Below are 23,414 nucleotides of genomic sequence, written 5' to 3'. Positions count from 1 at the left end.
CCATCCTAACCTTGACCCCGCCCAAACTCCATCTCTGCTCGGGACATCCGTCCCCTGATCCACATCATGTTGTGCTATCCACGTCGTGACCCGATGCAAGCAACGCGCTGACTCGGCGTAGTCTGCTGTGCCATCCATGCCCACCTCGATTTCGCCACCTACCTCAGAAGGCGTCAGTCCCCGAGAGAGCTTCTTGCCCCCCCCCCCCTCACCCAAACGTGGACATGCAATTTCTGTTCCGTCAAACCCCCTCTTTGTCCCCTGCTATCACACGTTTCTGCGCAGTTCTGCGTAGCTCAGCGGTCGTGCATGCCCCTGCTCACTTGTCAAGGCACGAGTCACGCACCTGGACTTCCCGAGCTGCAGATGGTGTTCAGGGCTGTGGCCCCGCAGCTGCTGTGCTGTACACGCTGCGTGTGTGTATATCGACAGGCACCCATGTTGCATCCCAGTCGGCGTCCTCTCCGATGTCCCTGAGTCATGAGGTCCAATGGCTAGCTGTTAAGGAATGATTATGTGATTGAGCGAGCATGCATCGAAGGACTGCTTGTTTTCGAGGGGCTGTCATTACGGGCGGGAATGGAACCAGGTCCCAATTCATCGGCAGCTTGAATTCTTTGCAGTTATGTAAATCTACAAACATATAACTGTTAGATCCAGCGGAATGCAGTTGCAAATGATCAAATGTAGAAATCCGGGAGGACCAAAATTTGTGTCAATGACTATGTAGCTTGCATTATATATTGGTATGCCGGAAACACCAGAAACATGCGCACAGGCGCTGCAAGCAGCGCTAGGGTGCTCGCCGGTCGACGAGCTGGCGCTCGGCAGCATTGTGGAAGCCTGCCTGGACCAGCTTGAGCGACGCACGGATGCCCTTGAAGCAACTGGTGAACTCCAGTCCGTGGACAGCGAGGATGGGGTCGGCGCAGCTTGCGCATCATCCGCTGGTCGCGATTCCCGAGTGTGGACTGCCTGCCTGCGAAATGCAGTGGGCTGCTGCGTTGCTGCTCAGAGTCCGGGAGTGCCGGTAGGTGTGAGAAGGAGGGTTGAAGGGGTTTGTCAGGGAGAAGGGAAAGGACAGGAAAACCGGTGGCGACAGCCACAGCGTACGGACCTTGCACAGTGCACTGGGTGTCAGTTAAGGCCCCCTGCTGCGCTGCTAGCACGTGACGCCCGCCCGCACATGTCCCATAACACAGGAGATGCTGCTGCGTGTGGAGAGCCGGGCGCGGAGTAACGAGGCCCTGGGCCTCCTGCTTCTGCAGCAGCTGCAGCAGCTGCAGCAGCGGCTGCGGCCGCGCACCTTCGCATCGGCAGCAGCAGCAGCAGCTGCAGCAGCAGTCGCTAGGCCCTCGCAGCCACGCACCGGGGCTGTGGAGGACCCGGGGCCGGGCGACGCGCCTGGCGGCAGCAGGGTTGCGGGCACAAAGCTGGCGGCAGCTGGGGCCACCACCGCGGCTGCTGCTGCTGCTGCTGGCGTGTCCGACCCGCTTGAACACACCTGTGAAGGGGCGGTGGCAGACTTGCTGCTAGCCTTCGCGTGCGGCGGCGTATCTGATGGCCAGAGCCAGGGGCCGGGTGGCGGCGGTGGAGGTGTCAACGGCGGCGGCGGCGGCTGTGTTGGCGCGGCGCTGGCGGTGGTGGCGGAGGTCGCGGCCGGAAGCAGGTGGGTGACAGCGTGAGCGCGGCATCCGGGGAGCAACACGGGCGGCGACACGGCCGCTGAGCATCTGCGCCACTGCCGCACACCTTGCGGGCTTGCAGCGGTGTTGGGGCGGCACTGCTTGGCGGTAGGGCGTGTTGGTGCTGCAAGCCGCTGGTGGTATGTTCGCCACCTACTACCCAATCCCTCCTACACCCGTGTCCTACACCGCACGCAGCCAAATTCTGATTGCGTGCATGTTCGATGTGCGTGCGGCTCCTACCCACCAGTAACCCCACCTACCTCTTACCTCCACCTCACCGCCACCTTCACTGCCACCTCACCAACACCTCACCTCCGCCCGCCGCCCAGGCCCCGCCAGCTGGGCCGCGCGCTGGCGGCGCTGCCCGGCGCCAGTACCCCGCTGGCGGCGCACCTGGCAGCCTGGCTGACGGAGGCGGCGCTGGGCTGGCTGGCGGCGCCGCTGCCGGTGGAGCCGCCGCCGCCGCGGCCGCTGGTTGATGAAGATGTTGAGGACAGGGACGGCAAAACCGGCGCTGCAGCGTCGCAGGCAGCGGTGTTGGGGGCGGTGCAGGAGGTGCCGGCGGCGCTGCTGGCGGCGGCGGCGCCGCGGGCGTACGCCGGGGCGCGGCTGCTGGCGGCGCTGGCTTGGAGCTACCCGCAGCTGTCCCGCCGGCTGCTGCGGCGCCTGCTGGCGCGGCTGGGCTGCAGCGGCGGCGGCAGTGGCGGCGACGGCGCCGGCGCCGGCGTCAGCACCGACGGCGACGGCGACGATGGCGAGGACCGCGCGGAAGAGGAGCGTGCGGGTCGGGCAAGAGTGCAGCCGGGGGGTGGCGGTGGCGGTGTGGCTGGCGGCGGGGGCGGCGGCAGCGGCCTGATGTGGGCTGTGCTCCGGAGCGTCCTGGCGGAGGCGGCGCGCGTGCTGGGCGCCGTGCGGGAGCTGCAGCGGCTGCAGCGCCAGGCCGACGCCGCAGACAGGGAGGTGGCGGCGGCCGCCGCCGCAGCGGCCGCCGCCAACGCAGCCGTCATGCGGGCGGTGGTGGCGGCGCAAGCCCCAGGGCCGGCGGCGGCGGCGCAGGCGGCGGCGCAGGCGGCGCCGCGCAGTGCGGGGCAGCGGGAGGCGCTGCTCGCGGCGACGGCGGCGGCGCAGGCGGCGGCGGCCCGCGCACAGGCCGCGACGGCGACCGTATCGGCGTTAGCAGCGAGGTCTCACGCGGTGCTGTGCAACAACTTCGGCGCGTGTCCCACGCTGGCGCCCACGCCGCCGCGGTCGCCGCACGCCGCCGCGGTGGCGGCGGCGGCGGAGCTGGAGCCGCAGCTGCTCCTAGCGGATGAGATGGCGCAGGTGGTTGGCGAGTTCGTGGGTTACGCCGCCAGCGGCCCCTGCCCGGCGGCGGCGGCGGCGCTGGTGGCGGCGGCGGCGCCGCTGCTGCCGCACTGCGCTGACATGTGCGACGCGTTGCTGCAGCTGGCGGCGCCGGTGGCGGCGGAGGCGGCCGCCGCCGCGGCGGCGCGCGACACTGCAGCCGCCGCCACCGCCGCCGCGACTGCCGCTGCAGCGACCCAGGTTGTCCTTAGCCCTGGCGTTGCCCTGGGCGTTGCTCTGGGCGACGGGGCAGGCGGCAGCGCGGCCACGCCGGCTGCGGCTCGCGGCCCTCGCAGCTCTGGCGGCGTCCTTCCAACACACCACACACACTCCAGAACTCCCGCCACCACTGCCACCACCGCTACCACCAGGTCTCCGGCCACCACCTCGTGTGCGCCGTCTGCGTTCACGGCCAGCCGGTACGGCACCTCCTCCTACCGTGGCAATGGCGGCGGCGGCGGCAGCGACGCAGAAGGCGGCGGCGGCGGCGGCGCGGCCACGAGCGCTCGATCGGCGCATTGGGCAATGCTCGACACGCGCCTGCTCATGACCGGGGCCCAGTGCGATGATGATGGCGACTCGGGGACGGGCGCGGGCGCTGCTACAGCCATCGGCACGGCTACAGCCGCAGGCGCTGACGGCGGCGGCTGTAGCAGCGCGGAGCTCGGGCTGGCGCTGGAGGTGCTGTGCGGCGTGCTGGGGCACTGCTACAGCCTGCCGTCCAGTCTGGCGGCGGAGGCGGGCGGCATGATGGACGCGCTGCTACAGCTGGTCTGCCGGCCGCAGCTGGACGGCAGTAGCAGCGGTGCTGCTGCTGGTGGCGGTGGTGGTGGCGGTGGTGGCGGCGGCAGTAGCAGCAGCAGCACGTGGGCCGACGCAGCCTTATACAGGGTGCAGCTCGCGCTACAGCTGCAGCAGCAGAGGCAGCAGCAGCAGGGCCAGGGGCAGGAGGGGCAGGGAGCTTGGGGGAGCGCCCAGCTATCGCCGGTGAGGGAGCCGACCGGCCGCGGCCGCGGCCCGCAGCGGGCCCGGGGCAGCAGGCGGCGGCTCTTCGGCGGCGGCACGGCGGGCCCCATGGACGCAGCGGGAGGGGCAGAGCAGCAGCAGGAGGATCGGTATCAGGCTGATGATGCTGATGCTGATGGCGATGACTCAGGGGCCCACGGCGACGACGACGAGACAGATGGGGAGGAAGGAGAGGAGCGTGAGGTGGTGTTGGCGCAGCTCTGGGGGGAACGGCTGGCGGCGGCGGTCCGGCGGCTGTGTCTGCAGCCTGCGGCGGCGGCGCCGCCCTATAGGTCGGAGACTGAAGAGGCGAAAGCGGACGCGCGGGACGCCGCGGCGTCGTCACTGCGACACTGCCTGCGGTGGCGGACCTGCCGCCAAGCTCAGTGGGGTGGTGGCGCCAGCGGGCGGTCCCAACGCCGCCGCCGCAGCTCGGCTGCGCTGCGCCTCCTGCTGCAGTCACAGTCGCAGGCGCCCGTGTTGGCGCTGGCGGCGCCGCCACTGGCTTCTCTGCTTCGGAGCCTCTGCCAGGCCGCCGCCGCCGCTGCCGCTGCCGCTGCCACCACGGGGGCTGAAAAGCGCGGCGCAGGCGACGCGGCGGCTGTCCTTGCAGAGGTGCTGGTGGACGCTGCGTTTTGTGCCTTGGATGGCGGGAGTGGCAGCGGCACCGGCAGCGGTGATGGCGGCGTGACGGCCGCAGTGCCGCCAGCAGCGGCAGCAGCAGCCAGTGCCGAGGCGGTGGCGTTGCTGCAGCTGCGGATGCAGGCGCTGGCGGCGATCGCCGACTGGCTGCTGTCGCAGCCCGCGCCGCCGGCACGCGTCGTCACCGCCGTGATTGCGGCGGCGGCGGACTTGCTGCCAGGGCGGGAATCGGCGGCGGCGGCGGACGCGGCGGCGGCGGTTGCGCCTGCAGCACCTGCCGCGCGGCTGGGGTTGGCGGCCGCGCAGGCGGCGCTGCGAGCCGCACTGCTGGCGGGCCGCGATGTCGTCGGCGGGGGCGGTGGGGGCGGTGAGATCGCCGCGGGCGGCAACACCGGCGGCGGCGGCGGCGTCACGGCGGCGTGGGGCGTGGCGCTGTCGGGTGTGGCGGCGGCGCTGGTGGGCTGCCACGGTGCGCTGCAGGCCTGCGTGGGTGAGCTGCTACAGCCGCCTGAGGCGGCCACAGCAGCAGCAGCAGCGGCAGCAGTGCCGCCGCCGCGGGTGCTACAGCCGTCGGAGCGGTCTCCAGGGCCCACACGCAGCACGGATGCGCCTGCTGCAGCCGCAGCTGCTGCTCCCTCTGCCTTGTTGCCTGCGAAGGCCGTGAGCCAGTGCGAGTGCGGGGCTGGTGCAGGCGGTGGCGGCGGTGGCGGTGATGGCGGTGGCGGTGATGGAGATGTCGAGAGCGAGGGAGCCACCGTAGAGCGAGGGCTGCAGCAGGCGGCACGGCGGGGGTTCTTCGTGCTGCGCCGCCATCGCCCGACCACCACGCCGGGCGCTGCTACAGCCGCTACTGCTGCCACCACGCCGGGCGCTGCTACAGCCGCTGCCGCTGCCTCCACGCCGCATTCGCGCGCACAGGCGCGCCTGAGCTTGGGCGTCGGGTGCACACCTGGCGCCAGCGGCGCCGCAGCCATCGGCGTCGCGGGCGCTACAGCCGAAGCGGCTGTGACTGCTGCTACTGACGGTGTGCCACCCAAGGTGCGGCAGCCCAGCATCGCCACCTGGCCCCTATCCCTTGCCGCGGCGGGACCGCTGCTGCGGAGCCTGCTCGGCAGCATACCAGCTAACAGCAGCAGCAACAACAGCGGCGGCGGCGATGATGTTGTATCCGGATCGGGATCTGGCGATGCGGATGAGATCCGCGCCTGGCGGCTGCTGTCATACGGCATGGGGCTTGCGTGCGGTACGGCAGCGCGTGTGGAGGTAGCCGTACGGCATGTGCCGCCGCGGCTGTACGGCGAGTGGGGGGCGCACGTGCGCGAGTTGGCGGAGGCGGCTGCGGCTGCGGCGGTGGCGGCGCGCGCGCGGGCGCGGCACGTGTGGCGGCAAGAACAGCAGCAGCAGGACCAGTTGCGAGCGGCTGCTAACGTAGGCGCTGGCTGCAGGGAAGGAACTGGGGCTGGGGCTGGGCAGTCGGCGGCCCAAGGAACGGCCACGGCTGTAGCAGCTCCGCCGCCGCCGCCACCTGCTACAGCGGCAGTAGCGTCCGTCTCCCTGACACCGCCGGCATCGTCCCAGCACCAGGGCCGCAGTGGGGGCCGCTCCGCCTGCACACCCAGCACCCAGCTATCACCGGACTCGTTGCAGCAGCAGCACCACCACCATAACAACAACCAACAGCGTCAGCAGCCGTCTAGCAAGGAGCAGCAGCAGCAGCAGCTGCAGCATGCCTCCTCTGTACAGCAGCAACCCGCGTCCTGTTGCACCGCTCCTGACGCCACGGGCCTGAAAAGTGGCGCGGCGGCAGCGGCAGCGGCAGCCGCCGCAGTGGCGCCGCCATCGCCCTCGTCTTCGCCGGCCGCCAACGCGTCGCAGCCGCCACCTGCAAAGATTTCCAAGTAAGCGCGGCCTTGTTTACGCATGATATGGCCGTCGCTCCACCCACTGGCCTCCACTGCCGTGCATCTTCTCGGTCATTGTCGCTGCGCAATGTCCCTGGCTTCGCTTCAAGGAGGCTTGCCTTTGATACAATCTTACCTTTCCCCCGCCCGTCCCGCCGCTGCCTTCCTCCTGCCGCTGGCTTCCTCCTCCGCCGCCCCAGGGCGGCCGCACGTGAGCGGCAGGCGCTGGCCGCCAGCCTGTCCCTCTTCACAGGCTTCTCAGAGACATGCGGCGGCGGCGAGGCCGGCGACCGGCAGGGCCGCAAACGCCGCAGCGCGGCAGCGCTGCCCACTCCAGCGCCACCATCGCAGCGGCAAAAGACCGCGTCGGTGCAGAAACCGGCAGCGGCACGGGCGGCCGCCGCGGTGTCGGAGCAGGCGGCGCCGGTGCCTCAGGCGGCGGGCTCGGAGAAGGCAGGGTTGAAAGCTGGAGGGGAGCGGGCGCAGCAGCAGGCCCAGCTTGCAAGCGATGGCGGCAGTGCAGGTGCAGCGGCGGCTCCCGCTGTCAAGGCTGAGCCGTTGCGGAGCTCGCCGCGTCTCAGCAAGCAGGCAGGCAGCGCAGCGCGTGTCGCGACAGCGACAACGACCACAACATTAACAACAACCACAACAACAATGACCAGAAGTGCGGCGGTGGCGGCGGCAACGCTGCAGTCGCCGACCAAGACGGGGCCGGGCGGCGCCAGCGATTCTGGAGCGGGAGCGGGATCTGGAGCTGGAACTGGAACTGGAGCTCGAGGCAGACGGGGCGCGCCCGCAGCTGCCAGCGCGGACACCTGTGCAGTGGCGGTGGGGGTGGCGGCGGCCTCCTCCACTGGCCGCCGCCGCAGCAGCAGGCTGCAGGGGGCGGAGGCGCCCGCCCCAGCCGCCAGTGCCGGCGGCGGTGGCAGCAGCCCGGGCAGCCCGCGGCGAAGCCGCCCGAACCCGATTGCCGCTGCCACTGCCAAGACCACGCCAGCGGCTGCGGCTGCAGCTGCGGCTGCGGCTGCGGCTGCCGGCACGGGACCAGCACCGCGGGAGGCACGGGATGCCGGCCCCGCCCCTGGCCCTGGCTGTCCTGGCCCGTCTCCTACGCCGGGTCCGGGCGCAGCACGGGGCCAGGCTGGCTGCCCCGTGGCCTTGGAGCCGCCACATGCCGCCCAAACAGCAGCGCCCTCCCACGTGGTCACTGCTGCCGCTGCCACGGCGCCAGGGCCCGGCACCGGGGATCCGGCTGCCCACGGCGCAACGCCGCAGCCGCAACTCCCACCGCCGCACTGCCCCGGTGCTCAAACAGCGCGAGAGCCGCCGCGGGCGGCGCTGGCTGCCGAGCTGGCGCAGGCCGGCGCCGCGGCGCTGCGGCTGCTGCGACTGGCCGCCAATGCGGCATCCGCGTTGTCCGCAGCCTCCGCCTCCGCCGCCCATTCCAGCAGGCAGCATGTACCTAGCGGAGGCGCGCTGAGCCAGCGGCTTCCCGTGGCGGCACCGCTCACGGCAGAGACAGCATCAGAGGCGGTCGCAAGCGCATGCGCGCTGGTGCCGCCGCGGCGCCTGTCGCAGCTGCCGCCGGGGCAGCCGGCCGGCGCCATGCACCCTGCCGGCGCCGCCGCAACTCCCGCCGTTGCAGCTCCTGCTGCTCTTTCTTCTCCTGCACCGGTGGTGTCCGCGGCGGCCTTGCTCTCGCCCGCTGTTTCACTGCTGTTCCCACACGCCGGCCTCACGGGGCCGCCGCGGCGGGAGGTGCTTCGCGCCTGCCTGCTGGCGGTGCGGCCGGCGGCCGCCAGCGGCACCTGGACCGCCACGCAGCGCGCCGCGGAGCAGCGGCTGCTGGCGGCGGCGGCGCTGTGCGCGCTGCACGAGGCGTGGGCGCTGCTGCAGCAGGGGCAGCAGGCACGGTCTCTGCAGTCGGCAGGGGCGTCGTCAGCATCGTCATCGTCATCAGCAGCGGCGGCAGCGGCGGCGGCGAATGCGGCGGCGCGTCATGGGTCAGAGCAGGTGGCGGCGCTGGTGGCGCTGGCGGCGGCGCTGGTGCGGGCCGATGAGCCGCACCAGGGCCAGTCGTACTCGCAGCCGCGGCAAGGCGGCAAGGCAGGCCAGCAGCAGCGGCGTTGGTCATCGAAAGACCGACCGACACCGGCACCGGCACCGGCGACTGCAATTGCATCCCGGGAGCTGGGTGTGCTCGTGGCTGGCGTCAGCAGGAAGCTGCTGCTGGCCTCGGGTGAGCCGGGGGGGGACGCGGCCGTGCGGTACAGTAGTTGTTTGGGAGCATGCCAAAGAGACGACAATGGCGTGTGTGTGACCAATCAAGTAAAATGATGTCGTGCAACTATTGTGCAACTACTACCCCGCGCGTATGCACACACAACTAGGCGCGGGCTCATCAATGCCTCGTGCCGCCGTCGGCACGTCTTGACGACCCCGTGCCAGATCGCCGTTCTGCACTTTTGACACGGCCAGAAACAAATGCGTTTTCCATTCACCTCATCGCAGAATATGCCAATCTAACAGTGGCGGGGCCCGGCGCCGGCGCCGGCGGCAGCATCACCACCACAACCACCACGGCATCCCGGGGCGGCGGCGCCGGCAGGCTCGCCGCCGCGCCAGCTGGACGCCCGGGGGCGTCGGTGCGGGCGGTGCAGGCGCCCGCGCTCCCGCCGCCGCTGTCCGAATCGGCTGTGCACAGGCTGGCGGCGCTGGCGTGCCGGGGAGCCGGCGTCCCCGACGTCGCGTCTCTGGCGGCGCAGGTGCGGCCAAGGGCACGGCCTGTGGCGCGGGTTACAGCTGGGCAGGCGTGGCGATTTGGCGGGCAAGCGAACGGGGTAGAAAGCGGGCGGAGCCGTGTGGGAACGGGTGGAACCGGGGTTGGAAGCGCACATTGCAGGTGTCACGAACGGAGCTAGGAGAGGAACTTGGTTGGTCGCTGACTCATCGTGCCTGCCTTCCTGACTCCCGTGCACTCGCAGCTTATCTCCGCCTCGGCCGTAGTCACGCACATTCCACAACCGCCTGTCGGCGCAGCCACTGCGGCCACTGCCGCCGCTGCCGCTGCCGCCGCTGCCGGGGCAGCGGGGCCCCGGTGTCGGCCGCTGCGGCTGTGTCCCTTCCTTGCCCGCGCCGGCGGTCTGTCTGCTGCTGAGGGGCCCTCCGGGCCCGCTGGCTCCCCGCTACACGCCCACCACCCTGCACCGCCCTGGATGCACTCCGCGGCCTTAGCAGCAGCAGCTGCAGCCGCAACCGGCGGCAGTAGTTGCAGCAGTGGCGGCCGACTGGCAGTAGCAAGGGTGCTACTGGAGGTGGCGGCGGCGCCGGCGCTGCGGCAGCCGTTGCTGGATGCAACGGCGGCGCTGGCGGCGGCGGGCCGGGCGGCGGCGGCGGCGGCGGCGCGCGGGAGAGATCAGGAGATTGACACGGAAGGGTCTGCAGAAGAGTACGAAGAGACGGCAATGCTAGGACATGGGCTTTCGCAGTGGCGACAGAGACAGCGCCCCGGGACTGCCGCGAAGGCGCTGGAGCTTCAGGTGGGTGTGGCTGCGCGCGTGTGTGTGTATGTATGTGAGGATGCTGGCGGGTCTTTGTTCCCCCCGCCTACGCAACGACTGCCCCCGCCAGCAGAGCGCCTGCCGACGTCGGCGTGTGGTGCCCCGCTGGCACATCATCGTACACACACGCACTTGACGCCGCTCACACGCGCACGTACAGCCGCTTACATACACGCACGCACAGCCTTACACACACGCACGGCATACACGCACACGTGCAGGATGTGCCGGACGCGCTGGCCTCCTGTCTCGGCTGTAGCGCCCGTGCCTCGGTCCTGCTACTGCCGCTCCTGTCAGGCGGCCAAGCCAGTCAGGGCGGTGGCAGTGGCACTGGCTGTAGCAGCGGTGGCGGCGGCGGCGGCGCCGCCACTCTCAGTGTCGCTGCCGGTGTCGCGGACCTGGCGGCCTCGGCGGCTCGCAGCATGGCTGTAGCCGTTGAGGTGGGTGCGGCGCCGGCTCAACGGCAGCGCATTGCAGCGCAGCTGCAGCGACGGTTGATTTGCTGCTGGTGTGGGAACTCACAGCTCAGCCCTTGGGAGATGAAGGGAGAACCACAGCGACAACATGCCTTGACCATGACAGCTGCCCACCTACCCACCTGCCTACCTACTTGCCTGCCCACCCACCTGCCTTCACTCGCAGTGCGCCACGGCGGCCGCAGTGCTGCTGTATCACCGCGCAGCCGCCGCCGCCGCCGCCGCTGCCGCCGCAGCAGCAGCCGCCGCGACCAGGGCCCCTGCCCCGGATGTTGAGGGGCCGGAGGCGGAGCAGCAGGAGGACCATGAAGAGGGGCTGGAGGAGCAGGAGCAGGAGGAGGAGGAGGAAGAGTGCGGGCAGGCGGGCGAGTGCGAGTGGGAGCTGTGTATGGCGGTGGCGGTGGCGCAGTACCACCGGCCCGAGCTGGAGCCACTGATGCAGCAGGTGGGTGTGTGAGGGTTGGGGCGAGGAGGGGGGAGGGGGTTGGGTGTGCGGGGGGGTTGGGTGTGTGTGTGTGCGGTGTGCGCGGTAGCCTGTGCAGTGCGGGTGCGGGTGCGGGTGCGGGTGCGGGTGCCGGGGCCGGGGCCGGGGCCCAGCAAGCCTGCGACCGCGAACTAGGGTATCGTCTGGGCCTGCGCGCGAAGCCTGCATGACGATGTTGCCCTCGGCCCCATCTCTTCTGCTGCCTTAACCATCACCCGTGTGGTCCCTGTTCTGCAGCTGGTCACGCTGTGCGGCAGTAGCAGCGGCAGTGGCAGTAGCAGTGGCAGTAGCACCGGCCGGGCCCTGGTCGGCTACAGCCGCCGCCTGTACGAGGGCGTGGGGCGCTGGCACGCCACCTGCCTGCGGCTGGCGGACCTGTTGGAGGCCGCGGCGCGGGAGCGCGCGGCGGTGGCGGAGCAGGAGCAGCGGGGGCAGCAGCAGCAGCAGCAGGAGCAGCAGCAGCAACAGCAGGAGGTGGGGGAGAAGGAGGTGGCGGCAGCTCAGGAGGAGTCGCAAGACGGGCGGCGGCCGCAGGACCGGTGGCGGCGGCGGCAGTGGCGGCACCTGCGGCGCCTGCAGGCGCTGGAGGACCTCCTGCGCAGGGCGGCGGAGCGCGTGCGCGGCCGCGTCAGTACCGCCACCGCGACTGGCAAGCGCAAAAAAACGGCCGCCGCCGCAGCTGCCGCCGCCAACGCTGAAGCCGCTGGCGGCGCTAGCGGTGCGGGCCTCAGCCTGGGCCTCGGCCGGGGCTGGGCAGGTGCCATGTCTCCTGATTCCTCACCGTATGATGATGTCGGCGCGGCAGCGGTGACGGCAGTGGCGGCGGGGGGCCATGCCACCGCCGCCGCCGCCACTACAGAGCCGGTGGTCGCGGCCGCTGGCTTAGGGGCGGCTGGGCGCGTGTCCGGTGCGGCAGGCGCGGGCCACGGGCCGCTGGGGCATGTGGCCACGGGGTCGGGCCATGCGCTCGCGCGAGGGCTGGCGCACCAAGGGCAGGGGACGGCGGCGGAGCAGGAGCAGGAGGAGGGGGAGGAGGTGCCACATGAGCCGCTGTTTCTGTTGCTGGGCCGAATGGACCTAGAGGAGGAGGTGGAGGTGCAGGAAGGGGAGGAGCAGGAGGAGAGGGACAAGGAGGGGGAGGAGCAGCGGAAGGGCATGCGAAGTGAGCCGAGCAAGACGGGCCGTGTGGGGAACCACCTGCGGCAGGAGCAGCCGCCCGTGCCCATGCCCATGCTTGCGCCCGCACGCGCACCTGCACCCACACCCGCACCCGTGCCCGCACGGACGCCGGCGCCGGCGCCACGAACTGGTGGCAAGCAGCCGCGGGCGCCGGCGGCGAAAGCGCCGGAGGCTGCTCGGCCACACTCGCAGCGGACGCCCGCTGCTGCTGCGGCCGGCGGGCAGCAGACAGCCGCAGCTCCCAAGTCCGGCGACGGGAAGGAGCACAAGGCGCCGGGAGGTGCAGCGACGACGACGGCAACAGCAGCCGCGGCGGCGGCGCCCGAGCCTGCGGCGCCGCTGGATGCACGGGCGCAAGCGGCAGCAGCGGCCGGATGCTCTGGGGATGCGGGAGGAGTGGGAGGAGCGGGGCTGGCGGCAGCGGCGGTCGCGCGCGGCCGGCAGGCTGCGGCGGTGGCAGCAGCCGCTGCGGCGGCGGTGGCCCATGCGCCTGTGCCTGCTGGCGGCGCCAGCGGAGCTGCAGTGGCGGCGGCGACGGCGGCAAGGCAGGGTGGGCCTGGCACCGCGGGTATCGCTGCGACGGGGTCCGCCGCGCTCGTCGCTGCAGCTGCGGCTCCTGTGGCCGCAGCCCCGGGGCCAGGGCTGTCGCCGGCAGGTCCTATGCGGAGAAGCATTCGACCCATGCCGCTCGCGGCGGCGACGACCGCCAAGCCTACGGTGCCGGCGGCGGCGGTCGTTGCGGCGGCGGCGGCGGCGGCCCCAAGCCAGCCTGTTCGGAAGCGACTTGCCCCCATACCCATCGCCCCAGCCATGGTGAAGGCTCAGGCACCAGCACCGGCACCAGCAGCGGCAGCGGCAGCAAGGGCGGGCGCGACGGCGGGGCCTGGGCCCAATGCGGCTGTGGGCGTATCGGCGAGCGGCGCGGCGGCGAGCAGCAGGAAGCGGAAAGGGGGCGGGAGCCGCGACATGCCGGAGGGCGCTGCTGCCGCCGCTTCTGCTCCTGACAGCGACGCCGACAGTGGCACACATGGCGACGACAGCGAAAGCGATGATGACGGCGGCGCTGGAGCTGGAGGCGGGGCCGGGGGTGGAAACCGGCCGAAACGCGCTCGTACGTCCGGCGTCGGCACCGCAGGGAGGCAGAGTGCCGCCAGCAGTGGGAAGGCGTCCGCAGCTGCTGCCTCCGGGGCAGGAGCAGGGGCAGGGGCAGGCTCAGGGGCAGGGGCGGGGGCGGGAAAGAAGGCCGCTGCCAAGCCTCGCGTGCAGGGTGGAGGCGCGGCGGGCGCAGCCGGTGCTGCAGGCCCGAGCGGCTCGCAACCCGTGGCGTCGCCCTCCACCGGCTCCAAGCGCCGGCGCAACAAGAAGCAGCGCCGCCCGGCCCGCAACGCCTTTGTTGCGGCGTGCCTTCGGGAGACCGGCGGCCGCGACTCAGGTGAGGTGTTTATGACACACATACACACATACACACACACACACACACACACACACACACACACACACACACATGCACACACACGTACGCGGGCTTCGTTTTGTTGCTTTTCAACACGCACATGCACACACGCCGCTACACACGCACACGCAGGCTCGGACGAGGGCTGGTCGGACCTGGAGGACTTCATCGTGTGCCAGCCCGACCGGGACTACGACCGCCTGTTCGCGATCAAGTACAAATACGATCCCCAAGATGACAAGGAGGGGGAGGCGGAGAGGGAGCGGGCGGCTGCGGCGCCCGGGGGTGCCGCGGCGGGGGGTGCGGCGGGGGGTGCAGGTGGCGGTGCTGCCAGTGGTGGTTGCCGAGGTGGTGGCAGCAAGGGGGGTCAAGGTGGAGTTGGCCGGCGGTAGCCAGGTGCAGACTGATGGTATTTGTTTGCGGAGGTGAAGGTGGGGGAGGGATGGAGGTAGAGTTTTACTGAGAGACAATCGGCAGCGGACGCCGGAGCTGACGACAGGGAGGGGCGGTGGGGTGCTGCTTGGCCGCTGTGGGCGTGGCGTGATGGTTGACGGGCACCATGGCTCTTTTGGTCAAAGTGGCGGATCCTTCCGCTTTTCACACAAGTTAAACTAAAGAAAAATGCAAAGCGTCCTTCGTTGCCCACAGCAGTCGGCCCGATTTCGCGCGACAGCGCCGAGCTCGGTGCCCAGCGTTCGCGTGCCCTCGGCGATTCCTTCGTATGCTAGCCAACAACTGTCTAGCATCGCGGCACCAGGCGCATCTGGGCAGAGCGCAAGCAGCAAGCGCGGGGTGATTGCTCGTGCGACCACCGACGAGAGCGCCACCCAGTTTGACGTCAATGCTGCAGCGGCGCCTCTGGATAACACTGAGGAGCTTGGGCCGCGCGATGACGATGTGAGCGGCTACTATTGCATCTTGGGCTCGCAAACCTGGTTTGCTCTACCGTCGCTCTTTCCCGGATTTTACCAGTGAATCTTACTGTACAGGTGCTACCCAACAGCCTAGCTGACTCCATCGACCAGGCCGCGAAGGCCACCGCGGAAGCCATCCAGCGTGGGAACATGCGCTGCCAGGTGCGCCTCCCGCCAGGTGCCACGCCTGCTGCTGCCGTGTAGAAACTTGCTCCGCTCCTGCTACCTGGCAACATGCTTGCCACATAGCGCAATAGTTCCATTCAAGGGGGGTCTTAGCACAGCCTTGAGGGCTGCGGCGGAAGGCACAGCCAGCAGCACTAGCACCACCACGAGCAATACTCGTACACAACGCCGTCCCTTAGTGCTAGCGGTCAAACACCCCTCCGCCAACGCCGACGCAACCCCACAACCTCCCCAACCACGCAAACACAATCTCACCCTCGCCCTCTCAACCCGGCACCCCCTGCCTGCATCCTGTGCCCAATGTTGTATTTTACAACCTTTCCTTTTTCAAACCCCCGCAGGTCGAGCTGCACCTGCCTGAGTTCTGGGACCCCATCTCCGGCCCCATCTTCCCCAACCGCGGCGACCAGGAGCGCTTCTGGCGCATGACGCGGCGCTTCCTGGAGCAGCTGGCCATCAGCCTGGGCTCCACTGGATACATCCGTGCGGTGAGGGCCCTGGGGGTGGGGGCGGGGAGGGGAGGGCGGGGGAGGGGGGAAGGGAGGGGGAGGGGGAAGGAGGGGCGGGGAGTTGTATACACCAGCCCAAAATAAACCAGACCAAGCTAGGGGGGAGCCGGCACTGGAGGAGGGGCAGGGTGAGGGGGAGCGGAGGGGGAGAGTGCGGGAGTCGCGGGGCGGGTAGCTGGAAACAGGGAATGGCGATCTGTAGCAGGAGGGGCAGCGGGATGTGGAGACCGGCGCAGGCGGGCGCAGCGGGCTTCATGTGTTGGCGCATTGGACGCCGGGCTTGGCGCATGCGGCTGGCGGCAGGGGGGCGTCGCGGGGTCTGTGGGTATGTAGGACAACTCCCGCAGACGTGTGGAGTCAGCACGAAAGGAAGACACGAGCCAGTCCGCGTGGCAGGAGGATTCGGAGGTTGGATGATGCCTGAGATACGGTAATGAAAAAGCGGAGTGGCTGGGTGTTGAGAGTGAGGCCGCACATACAGTATGGGTGGGCCGCAGCACCGGGGGTCCACCGCACATCCGCACCTACCTCCAACACCATCATCCGACCCGGACCTGACACCACCTGACCCCGACCTGACCCCGCCTAACCACCTGACCACCGCCGCCACCACCCGCCCACACACAAACAGGTGTACCCTGACGCGGGTGTGGCGGCCATGCTGAGCCACCAGTGGGCGGACCGCCAGTTCAACATCGCGTCGCTCAACGACCGCAAGTGAGGCGGCAGCAGCGGCAGCAGCAGCAGTAGTTATGGCAGTAGCAGTGGCAGTAGCAGTGGCAGAAGCAGTGGCAGTAGCAGTAGCGGTAGTACCGGCAGTGGCAATTTGGGGCTGTAGCGGCGGGTCGCGGGTGGGCGGGAGCGGGGGCCGGGGGCGGGCGGCAGTGGGCGGGCGGTCGCCACCCGGCCGGCCGGGCGGGAGGCAAGGGAACCAGCAAGGGTGGAAGGCGAGGCGGGAGGCCGAGCACTTGGTGGTGAGAGCAGTGCTGCCAGCAGGCTGGCGGAAGGGAAGCGTGGCGCAGTCGTGCCGGCAGACACACGCGTGTGGCAGCTGACTCAGCTGCTATGTCCCCAAACCCCCGCCTCCCGTTCCCCGGTAACAACGCGTCTGCTGCACTACTGTACCTGGCTACGCCTTCACTTCGTAAACAATCATGACTGTAACCCCCGCCCCTGCAGGCCGGTGGACGCCGACGACGAGCTGGTAGTGATCGCCTGCCCCGACCCGCCCGGGGCCGAGGAGTGCATGCGCCTGGTGCGTGGGGGGGGCGGTGGTGGTGGGGTGGGTGGGTGGGGGCGGTAGGGCGGTAGTGGGGGCATGTGGTGGGGCTGTGTGGGATGCGGCGGAGTGGGGGCGTGTGGCTTGCGCCTTGATTAGATTGATGCGATGGGGGAGCAAGCGGGCAGCGGTAGGGGAGCAAACGTATGGCGGACGCTGTTGGATGTGTGTCGCGACCGGGGGCAGCTGCAGGTTGCCACCAGCACCAAGCACAGGGCAGGTCGGGATCTCCAGACCACTGCGGGCCGCCAGGCTACACACGGGGCCTCACCAAATGCCCACCCACCTGCGGCCGCACGCCTGACCCCATGCCTGACCCTGCGCCTACCTACCCGGCTACCGCCCCACTCCCACCTGCCCACTCCCGCCTGCCCGCCCCACTCCCGCCTGCCCGCCCTCTCGCCCGCCTGCAACCCCCGCCGACAGGTGCGCACCATGTCGCAGCAGGCTGAGACGGAGGGCGCCCTGGACCGACCCATCGTGCTGTTCAACCAGCGCCTCAGCAGGTGGGCGCGTGTGCGCTTCAGGGAAACGGGAAGTGTGTGTGTTTGTTTTGTGTGCGTGTGTGTGATATGTGTGTATGTGTGTGTGTGTGTGTGTATGTGTGTGTATGTGTGTGTATGTGTGTGCGTATGTGTGTATGTGTGTGTTTGTGTGTGTGTGTGTGTATGTGTGTGCGCGGTGTGCATACAGCCAGCGCACAGGCCGTTGCTCCACGTCCGTTGCAGCCTTCCAAATGCGGCATTGTCATTAACCACCCGATCTCAACTGAGCAATCCACCCAATCTTTCTCCCCCTCCCCCTATACTACCGTACTGATCCCGCTTACGCCTTCACTGCTTCAATGATCATAAATGTAATCCCCCATAACAGCGGCGATGTGGGCCTGGGCCTAAACAGCCGTCGCATTCGCAGTCAGTTCCTACAGAACTTCACAGTCACCTACTCGCTGCGCCCCATCGGCGACATCGGCTCCGTTTACCGCCGCTATCCGGAGCAGTGGAAGGTGGGCAGGGGGGAAACGTAGGGGGGGGGGAAGCGTGGGCCGGACGGGGGGAAGCCGGGCGGGGGTGGAGGGCGACATCTTATTACGCAACCATGCGCACCTCATCTTGTGTTGAAGAGCACAAGGAAAACACTGCGCAAAGACGGTTTATGCAATGCAGCGAAACGACGGTTCATCCTGTGTGTGTTTGGCTGCGTTGTTGCCCTGCCCAGGTGTTTGTGGAGGAGGAGAACATGCCGGGCCGCTACCGCCTCATCAAGGAGAGCGCCACGCGGCCGCAGGGTGCGTCGCGTGAACGCGTGTGTGTGGGGGGGGGGGGCGTGTGTGTGTGGGCATGTTGGGGGGCGTGCGGCCTGCCTGCCTGCCTGCCTGCCCATGGGTTGGGCGGCGTGCCGCTGCCTGTTAGCTTCCGAGCGCTTGCGTCGTCAGCACATCCACCATCCTGGTGACGTGACGCCGAGGCTTGCACGCCCTGGGCGCCTCGCAAAGTCGTCAGTTGCACGTTTGCCTTTGCCGCCCACCAACTCGCTCCGTGCGCGCCGGGCCGCCATGCATGGGGACCATGCATTGCCCCAACCATCAATCCGTTCCCCATGAGCGACTGTATACACACACACACGCACGCACGCACGCATGCATGCAAGCCCGCCCACACACACAAACACACACACACACACACACACACACACACACACACACACACACACACACACACAAACTCCGTCGCGTCGTTGGGCGGGCTTTCATTTCGTTTTTTTAACACACGCACACACGCACACACACACACGCACGCACACGCAGGTGAGGCGCTTGACTATATGGTCCGGGAGTTTCTGGAGGGCCCCGGCGCCAGTGGGGGCGAGGTGGGGGCGGATGGCGAGGCCAAGCAGCCCAGCCTGCTGTCGCAGCTGGCGCGCACCGTCACCTCGCTCAACTACTTCATGAAGAGTCTCAAGAACTAGACGGTGTCAGCTTGCTAGGGAACGCGGGCACGGGAGGTGGGGAAGAAGGGAACCTTCTCAGGCGTGGTGGCATGAAGGGAGATTGAATCATGATGAGGGGCAGGGGTTGGCGGGCCGAGAAGGGAGGTGGACGAGGGCCAGACGGGGGCCAGAGGGCGGAGGGCGGCTGTGGGCCGAGGTTTGTTGTGGTGGAGTGGATGTCTGTGTGGCAGTTGCAGAGGTGATGACGGACGGTGTCAGGGCATGTTGACACGGGAGGAGCAGTTTGGGCTAGTGGTGAGGGCACTGCTGTGCCCTGGAGGTGAGAATGGGAGTGCCCTAGTGCCAGCCTGATGCCATAGAGCACACATGAGTGTCGTGATGGCTGGGGGGGGGGAGCCTAGGGCTGCTTCCATTCAACCATTCACAGGTCCGGACTGCCGGAGGGGCGCTGTGGCGCATTTCCGGGTTTGCTCGGGTCGGAGTGTCAGCATAATTGACGTCATTGACGTGGGCACGGATGACATCAGTGGCGCGGGACATGTTGGGTAAGTTCGCTTCTGCTATACCTAAACAGTATCTTGCCAATAATAAATGCAGCCGGTGCCACCTCGCACCGTCGGCGGCAATTGCATCAGTTAAGGAATGGAGAGATTGGATGCTCGCGAGCGAAACAGACGTGAAGGACTGCTCGACAATCAGCGTAGCAATGCGGTAAAGCTGAAGAAATACTTCTACAGGCAGGCGCAGCGTGCGGAAGCGCTTGACAATGAGCGCGTTGTACAGCTGTATGCCGCAGTCGTGGCACGGAAAGACAAGCCCCCGGACTCAGAGACGGACGATGCCTTGCTGGCTGCGGCAGTTGCGGCCCACTTGTGGGCCGCTCGAGCGCAAGCGGCGGGCAAGGAGGGAGCCATGGCGCTGCACACGCAAACAATGGTCATGCTCGTGGGGCGAGAAGCTCTCAAGCCCTGGCGCTGTTGCGAGCAGACCTGTTGAGCAGCTATTCGCTTTTCGCGAGCAGGTGCTCTGTCGGTGGTGGGGCTGGCGGTCAGCAGCAGTCGGCAGCCGCGGCCGCCGCAGCTGCAGACGCGCTGCAGAATATCTGCGCGTTTGTCTCTCGCCTAGTGCCAGATGCATTGCCCCCAGGCGTCACTTCTAGCGGCTTCCGCGCAGCCTACGTCGCCGAGCTGCTTGACGCGCTGGGTCGCAGCCAGCTGCTCGAGCACGTGGCGGCGGCGGCTCTGCGACTGGCGGCGGCGGCGGCCTGCCCGCCTCTAGCTACACCGGACACAGCTTTGGAATCAGCTGTCACTGCGGCTGTGGAATTTGCAGGCACTCTTCTGGTGGCTCTCCTACGCAAGGCTGGCCTGTCGTCGGTCGAGGATCTACAAAGCAGCTTATTGAAGGCGCCGACGACGACGGCAGCCAGTAGCGGCGGCGGCGGCGGTGGGGGCAGCGGCGCTGCGTCCGCCGCCGCAGGGCCCCTTGGTCAGGAGGGTGTGGAGCAGCTCCGAGCGCTGGTCAGCGGCCCCGCAGTCCAGCTTCTGGTGACGTGGCCCCTGCATTGCGCTGCTGGGGGTGCCGCGGGCGTTGAGGGTGCCCTTTCGACCGCAGCGGAACCGGCGACGCAGCAGGCCCCGACGGCAGGAGCGACCGCGGCGGCACTCCCGGCTCTTCGCCTTTCACCGCAGCAATATCACGATGCAGTCATCGTATTTGCTACGGTGATGCAGGCAACTGCCATCAGCGCTTGCGCCCGTCCGGCCGCACCGCCGCCATCGCAGCAGCCCGCGGCGCCAAAGTCCCAGCCGCCGGGAGGGGTGGGCGCGTATGAGCAGCAGCAGCCGCAGCGCACACGGCCGCAGCAGCTGGCGCCGATCAGCGCTGTCCACGTCTTTGACGTCCTCGCACGCACGTTGCTACGGCGCACGGCCCGTCCCGAGCCAACGCACATTAGTAACTTGGATGCCGCAGGTTTCGCCCTCGCCCGGCTGCTGCTGGTGCACCTCAAGTCAGAACTCAGCCCGCGCAATGCGGCGAGACGGCTGCCGGGGTTTTGGCGGGCGCTGTTTTCCCACTGGGCTGGTCCGTGGGTGGGCGGCTCCGACCTGTCTTGGATTATCTTCAGGGCCCTGACAGACACGCGGCAATGCGCACCAGAGATGGCGGCGGCGCGATCGGCTGAAGCGGCTGCAGCAGGCGCCGCGGGGCGCTGCTGCTACAACCTGCGCTGCGCGCTGGATGCGGGGCTGCTGCCGGCGCTGGAGCGCGCCGTCCGCAGCGCTGCACAGCAGCCGCCGCGCGACATCCGCGGCAGCAGCAGCAGCGGCAGTGGCAACAGTAGTGGCGGTAGTGGCGCTAGTGGAAATGCCGCCGGTCCGCAAGGGTTCGTGTGCGGCCTCCCGCTCCGCCTACTGCTCGGCGGGGCCATTAGCGGCTCGGGCGCCTGGCCGGCGCTGCTTGCGCACGGCTCCGCGGCTCAGGCGGCCGGCCTGATTGCGACGTCGGCGTCCCTGCTGCTGGCTGTGCCGGAGGCGCCGCTGCAGGGGCCAGACAGCCAAGGCAGGGACGCGGACTCGCGCACAATACTGGACTACTTGCTGGCCGCTATGGAGCAAATGGTGGCGGTGCGGTGCAATGGCGGGGAGGAGGGAAACAAGGAGCCGCCGACGCTGTCGCTCGAGCCGCAGGGCGAAGCAGCGACGGCGGGCGGGGGGCGAGGGGAGGGGCAGCAGCCGCCGACGCCGCAACCGCAGCCGCAGGAGGAACAGCAACAGCTACACCCAGCAGTGCCCGGTGCCGGTGAGGCGGCGCGCGCGGACACGGCGGGCGGCGGCGGCGGCGTCACCAGGAGCCCCAGGGCTCAGGCTCTTGACGTCGCGCTGCAGCTGACCAACAACTACGGCGTTGCAATCCAGGAGTTTGGATTCGTGCGGCTGGCTGACCTGGTGGCGGCAGGCGGCGCGCCGCCGGCCGGCTCCGCGGCGGCGGCGCAGCAGGCGCTGCTTGCGTCCTTCGCGCTGCAGCGCTGGCTGCCAGGCATTCTAGGCCGCTTGGTCCGTGAGTGGGTGGCAGTCATGCACGTGGAGTCTTCGGGAGATGACAGGTCTGCATGCACCAGCAGCAGTAGCAGCAGCGCCAGCAGCACCAGCAGCAGTAGCAGCAGCACAAAGCGGGATATGATTCGGCAGCAGCTGGGGTTTGCGGTACAGCTGCTCGCGGCGGTGGTTGCAGCGGATCAGCAGCAGGTGGAGGAGCAGGCGGCCGCAGCAGGCGCCTCAGCTGCTGTGAGCCCCACCGATTTTGATTACAACGCCGCCGCAGCTGCAGCTGCGGCCGGCAACTCACCAGGGGCGCAGCTGAAGCCGCATGCGCGGTCCCTCGCGTTGGCATGCTCACCCAGCGTGTCCGTGCTGGTGCGGTGGCTTGCGGCGCTGTCGCCGGCGGAACACGGCAGCACCATCTCTTGCACCAGCAGCACCAGCACCAGCACCGCCCCCAGCATCACCAGCATCACCACCAGCACCAGCACCAACACCACCACCACCACCACCACCACCACCACCAGCACCACAACCACAACCGGCACCGAGCCCGAGCTGGAGGCTGGGATCCTGGGATTGCTTGAGGCGTCCCTGACAGGGGATTCAAAGCATGCGCTGTGTGTGCTGTGTGACCTGAGCTGCCGCACGCTGTTTGATGGCTCTGGTGTGGAGGTCGATCGCGGACCCGACGCCGACGCCGACGCCGCGCGCGGCCGCCAGCTGCAGCAGCATGCGGCTGGCGTAATGCGGCTCAGCGCATGTGCGGAGTGGCACGGTCGGCACGCGCTGGCGGACCTGCTGCGTGCAGCTGCGGGTGTCATGACGCAGGCTGGCGCGCCCTGCGTGTCACAGGTGGTGGAGTCGGCGGAGGTCAAGGTGGCCGCGTTGGCTCTGCGCCGGAGTCTGCGGGGGTGCGCCGAATGGCGGCGGGCTGCGTCGCGGCTGAGGTGGCTGCTGTCGCCGGCGGAGGTGGAGGCGCGGCTGCGGGAGGTGGGCGTGGTGGTGGGCGGAGGTGTCAGTTGTGTGTGGGGAAGCGACGGTTGTATCAGCGCCAGCAGCAGCAGCAGCAGCGGTGGGGCGCCGCCAGCTGCAGGCGGGCCCTTCACGCTGTGCGGCAACCCGGCATGTAGCAGCCTGGACGGGCCCAGTGCGCTCATCGCGCCCGGCCGCGGCAAGACGTGTGCGCGCTGCCGACGCATCACGTACTGCTGCGGCGCGTGCCAGCTGAGCCACTGGCGGGAAGGGCACAGCTGGGATTGTGCGGAGCTGGCGGCGGCGGCTGGGGCTAGGGCAACGGACTAGAAGGAATGATACTGGTGCGTACAGTGTTCAATGTTGTAGTTGCAATGGACTGCCGGTACCGGTATGCAGCTGACACTGCAGTCAGCGGGCTCGCCATACATGTGCACGGTTCGCTATCTGCGCCAGTATGCAAATGCGATGCGGGCTGGGGCTGAGTTGGTAGCTAACAGGATGGATATGGTACGTGTGAAGCAAGCAAGAGTATTTCGCCCAAGCCATGTTTTGCTCTAGGGCTGCCACCGGGGGCTCACTCCTAATTTCAGTTTGCAAGTTGATTGGTGCTTGCCTGTCGTTCGGTGAATGAGTAGACTGTTGTGTGGTTGTCAACTTTGAGAGCAACCGCATACGACGTGAACCAGATGCCGCGCCGCAGGCGGGCGCGGCGGCGGGGGCGGGGCCTTCCACGGTGAGCGTCATTGTGCCGAAGGCGAGCAGAAATGCCTTGCCACACACGCCTCGCACTGCCATAGTGCTGATTAGCTTACTAAACACACTCAT

General features: G+C 68.9%; 3 protein-coding genes across 3 annotated transcripts; all 3 read left to right on the top strand.

Moving 5' to 3' along the window:
- Positions 1 to 638: 638 nt before the first annotated feature.
- On the top strand, positions 639 to 14,274 carry CHLRE_17g739551v5 (uncharacterized protein). Its single transcript, XM_043072618.1, has 11 exons — positions 639 to 1,030; positions 1,203 to 1,669; positions 2,018 to 3,301; positions 3,404 to 6,577; positions 6,781 to 8,819; positions 9,092 to 9,345; positions 9,565 to 10,119; positions 10,362 to 10,580; positions 10,783 to 11,061; positions 11,338 to 13,711; positions 13,865 to 14,274. Exons 1-11 carry the CDS (start codon positions 749 to 751, stop codon positions 14,122 to 14,124), a joined length of 11,187 nt encoding a protein of 3,728 aa, XP_042915077.1. The 5' UTR covers positions 639 to 748; the 3' UTR covers positions 14,125 to 14,274.
- Positions 14,275 to 14,328: 54 nt separating this feature from the next.
- Positions 14,329 to 19,137, top strand: CHLRE_17g739550v5 (uncharacterized protein). Its single transcript, XM_001691465.2, has 9 exons — positions 14,329 to 14,629; positions 14,722 to 14,808; positions 15,174 to 15,320; positions 15,973 to 16,058; positions 16,521 to 16,596; positions 17,047 to 17,126; positions 17,494 to 17,626; positions 17,839 to 17,908; positions 18,428 to 19,137. The coding sequence occupies exons 1-9, from the start codon at positions 14,354 to 14,356 to the stop codon at positions 18,586 to 18,588; spliced, it is 1,116 nt and encodes a 371-aa protein (XP_001691517.1). The 5' UTR covers positions 14,329 to 14,353; the 3' UTR covers positions 18,589 to 19,137.
- A 101-nt stretch (positions 19,138 to 19,238) lies between these two features.
- On the top strand, positions 19,239 to 23,364 carry CHLRE_17g739500v5 (uncharacterized protein). The gene is made up of 2 exons (XM_043072616.1): positions 19,239 to 19,347; positions 19,400 to 23,364. The coding sequence occupies exons 1-2, from the start codon at positions 19,337 to 19,339 to the stop codon at positions 22,914 to 22,916; spliced, it is 3,528 nt and encodes a 1,175-aa protein (XP_042915076.1). The 5' UTR covers positions 19,239 to 19,336; the 3' UTR covers positions 22,917 to 23,364.
- The last annotated feature ends 50 nt before the right edge of the window (positions 23,365 to 23,414 follow it).

The sequence above is a fragment of the Chlamydomonas reinhardtii genome, chromosome 17 (assembly GCF_000002595.2).
Source record: "Chlamydomonas reinhardtii strain CC-503 cw92 mt+ chromosome 17, whole genome shotgun sequence".
NCBI classification, from domain to species: domain Eukaryota; kingdom Viridiplantae; phylum Chlorophyta; class Chlorophyceae; order Chlamydomonadales; family Chlamydomonadaceae; genus Chlamydomonas; species Chlamydomonas reinhardtii.
This window is presented reverse-complemented; position numbering and strand designations above follow the sequence as displayed.

Coding starts and splice junctions, on each gene's coding strand:
- CHLRE_17g739551v5 (XM_043072618.1), top strand. CDS start 749: ATGCCGGAAACACCAGAAACATGCGCACAGGCGCTGCAAGCAGCGCTA. Junction 1,670..2,017: donor GAGGTCGCGGCCGGAAGCAG/GTGGGTGACAGC, acceptor CCCGCCGCCCAG/GCCCCGCCAGCTGGGCCGCG. Junction 6,578..6,780: donor CCACCTGCAAAGATTTCCAA/GTAAGCGCGGCC, acceptor CCGCCGCCCCAG/GGCGGCCGCACGTGAGCGGC.
- CHLRE_17g739550v5 (XM_001691465.2), top strand. CDS start 14,354: ATGCAAAGCGTCCTTCGTTGCCCACAGCAGTCGGCCCGATTTCGCGCG. Junction 16,059..16,520: donor GCGTCGCTCAACGACCGCAA/GTGAGGCGGCAG, acceptor CCGCCCCTGCAG/GCCGGTGGACGCCGACGACG. Junction 17,127..17,493: donor TTCAACCAGCGCCTCAGCAG/GTGGGCGCGTGT, acceptor CCCCCATAACAG/CGGCGATGTGGGCCTGGGCC.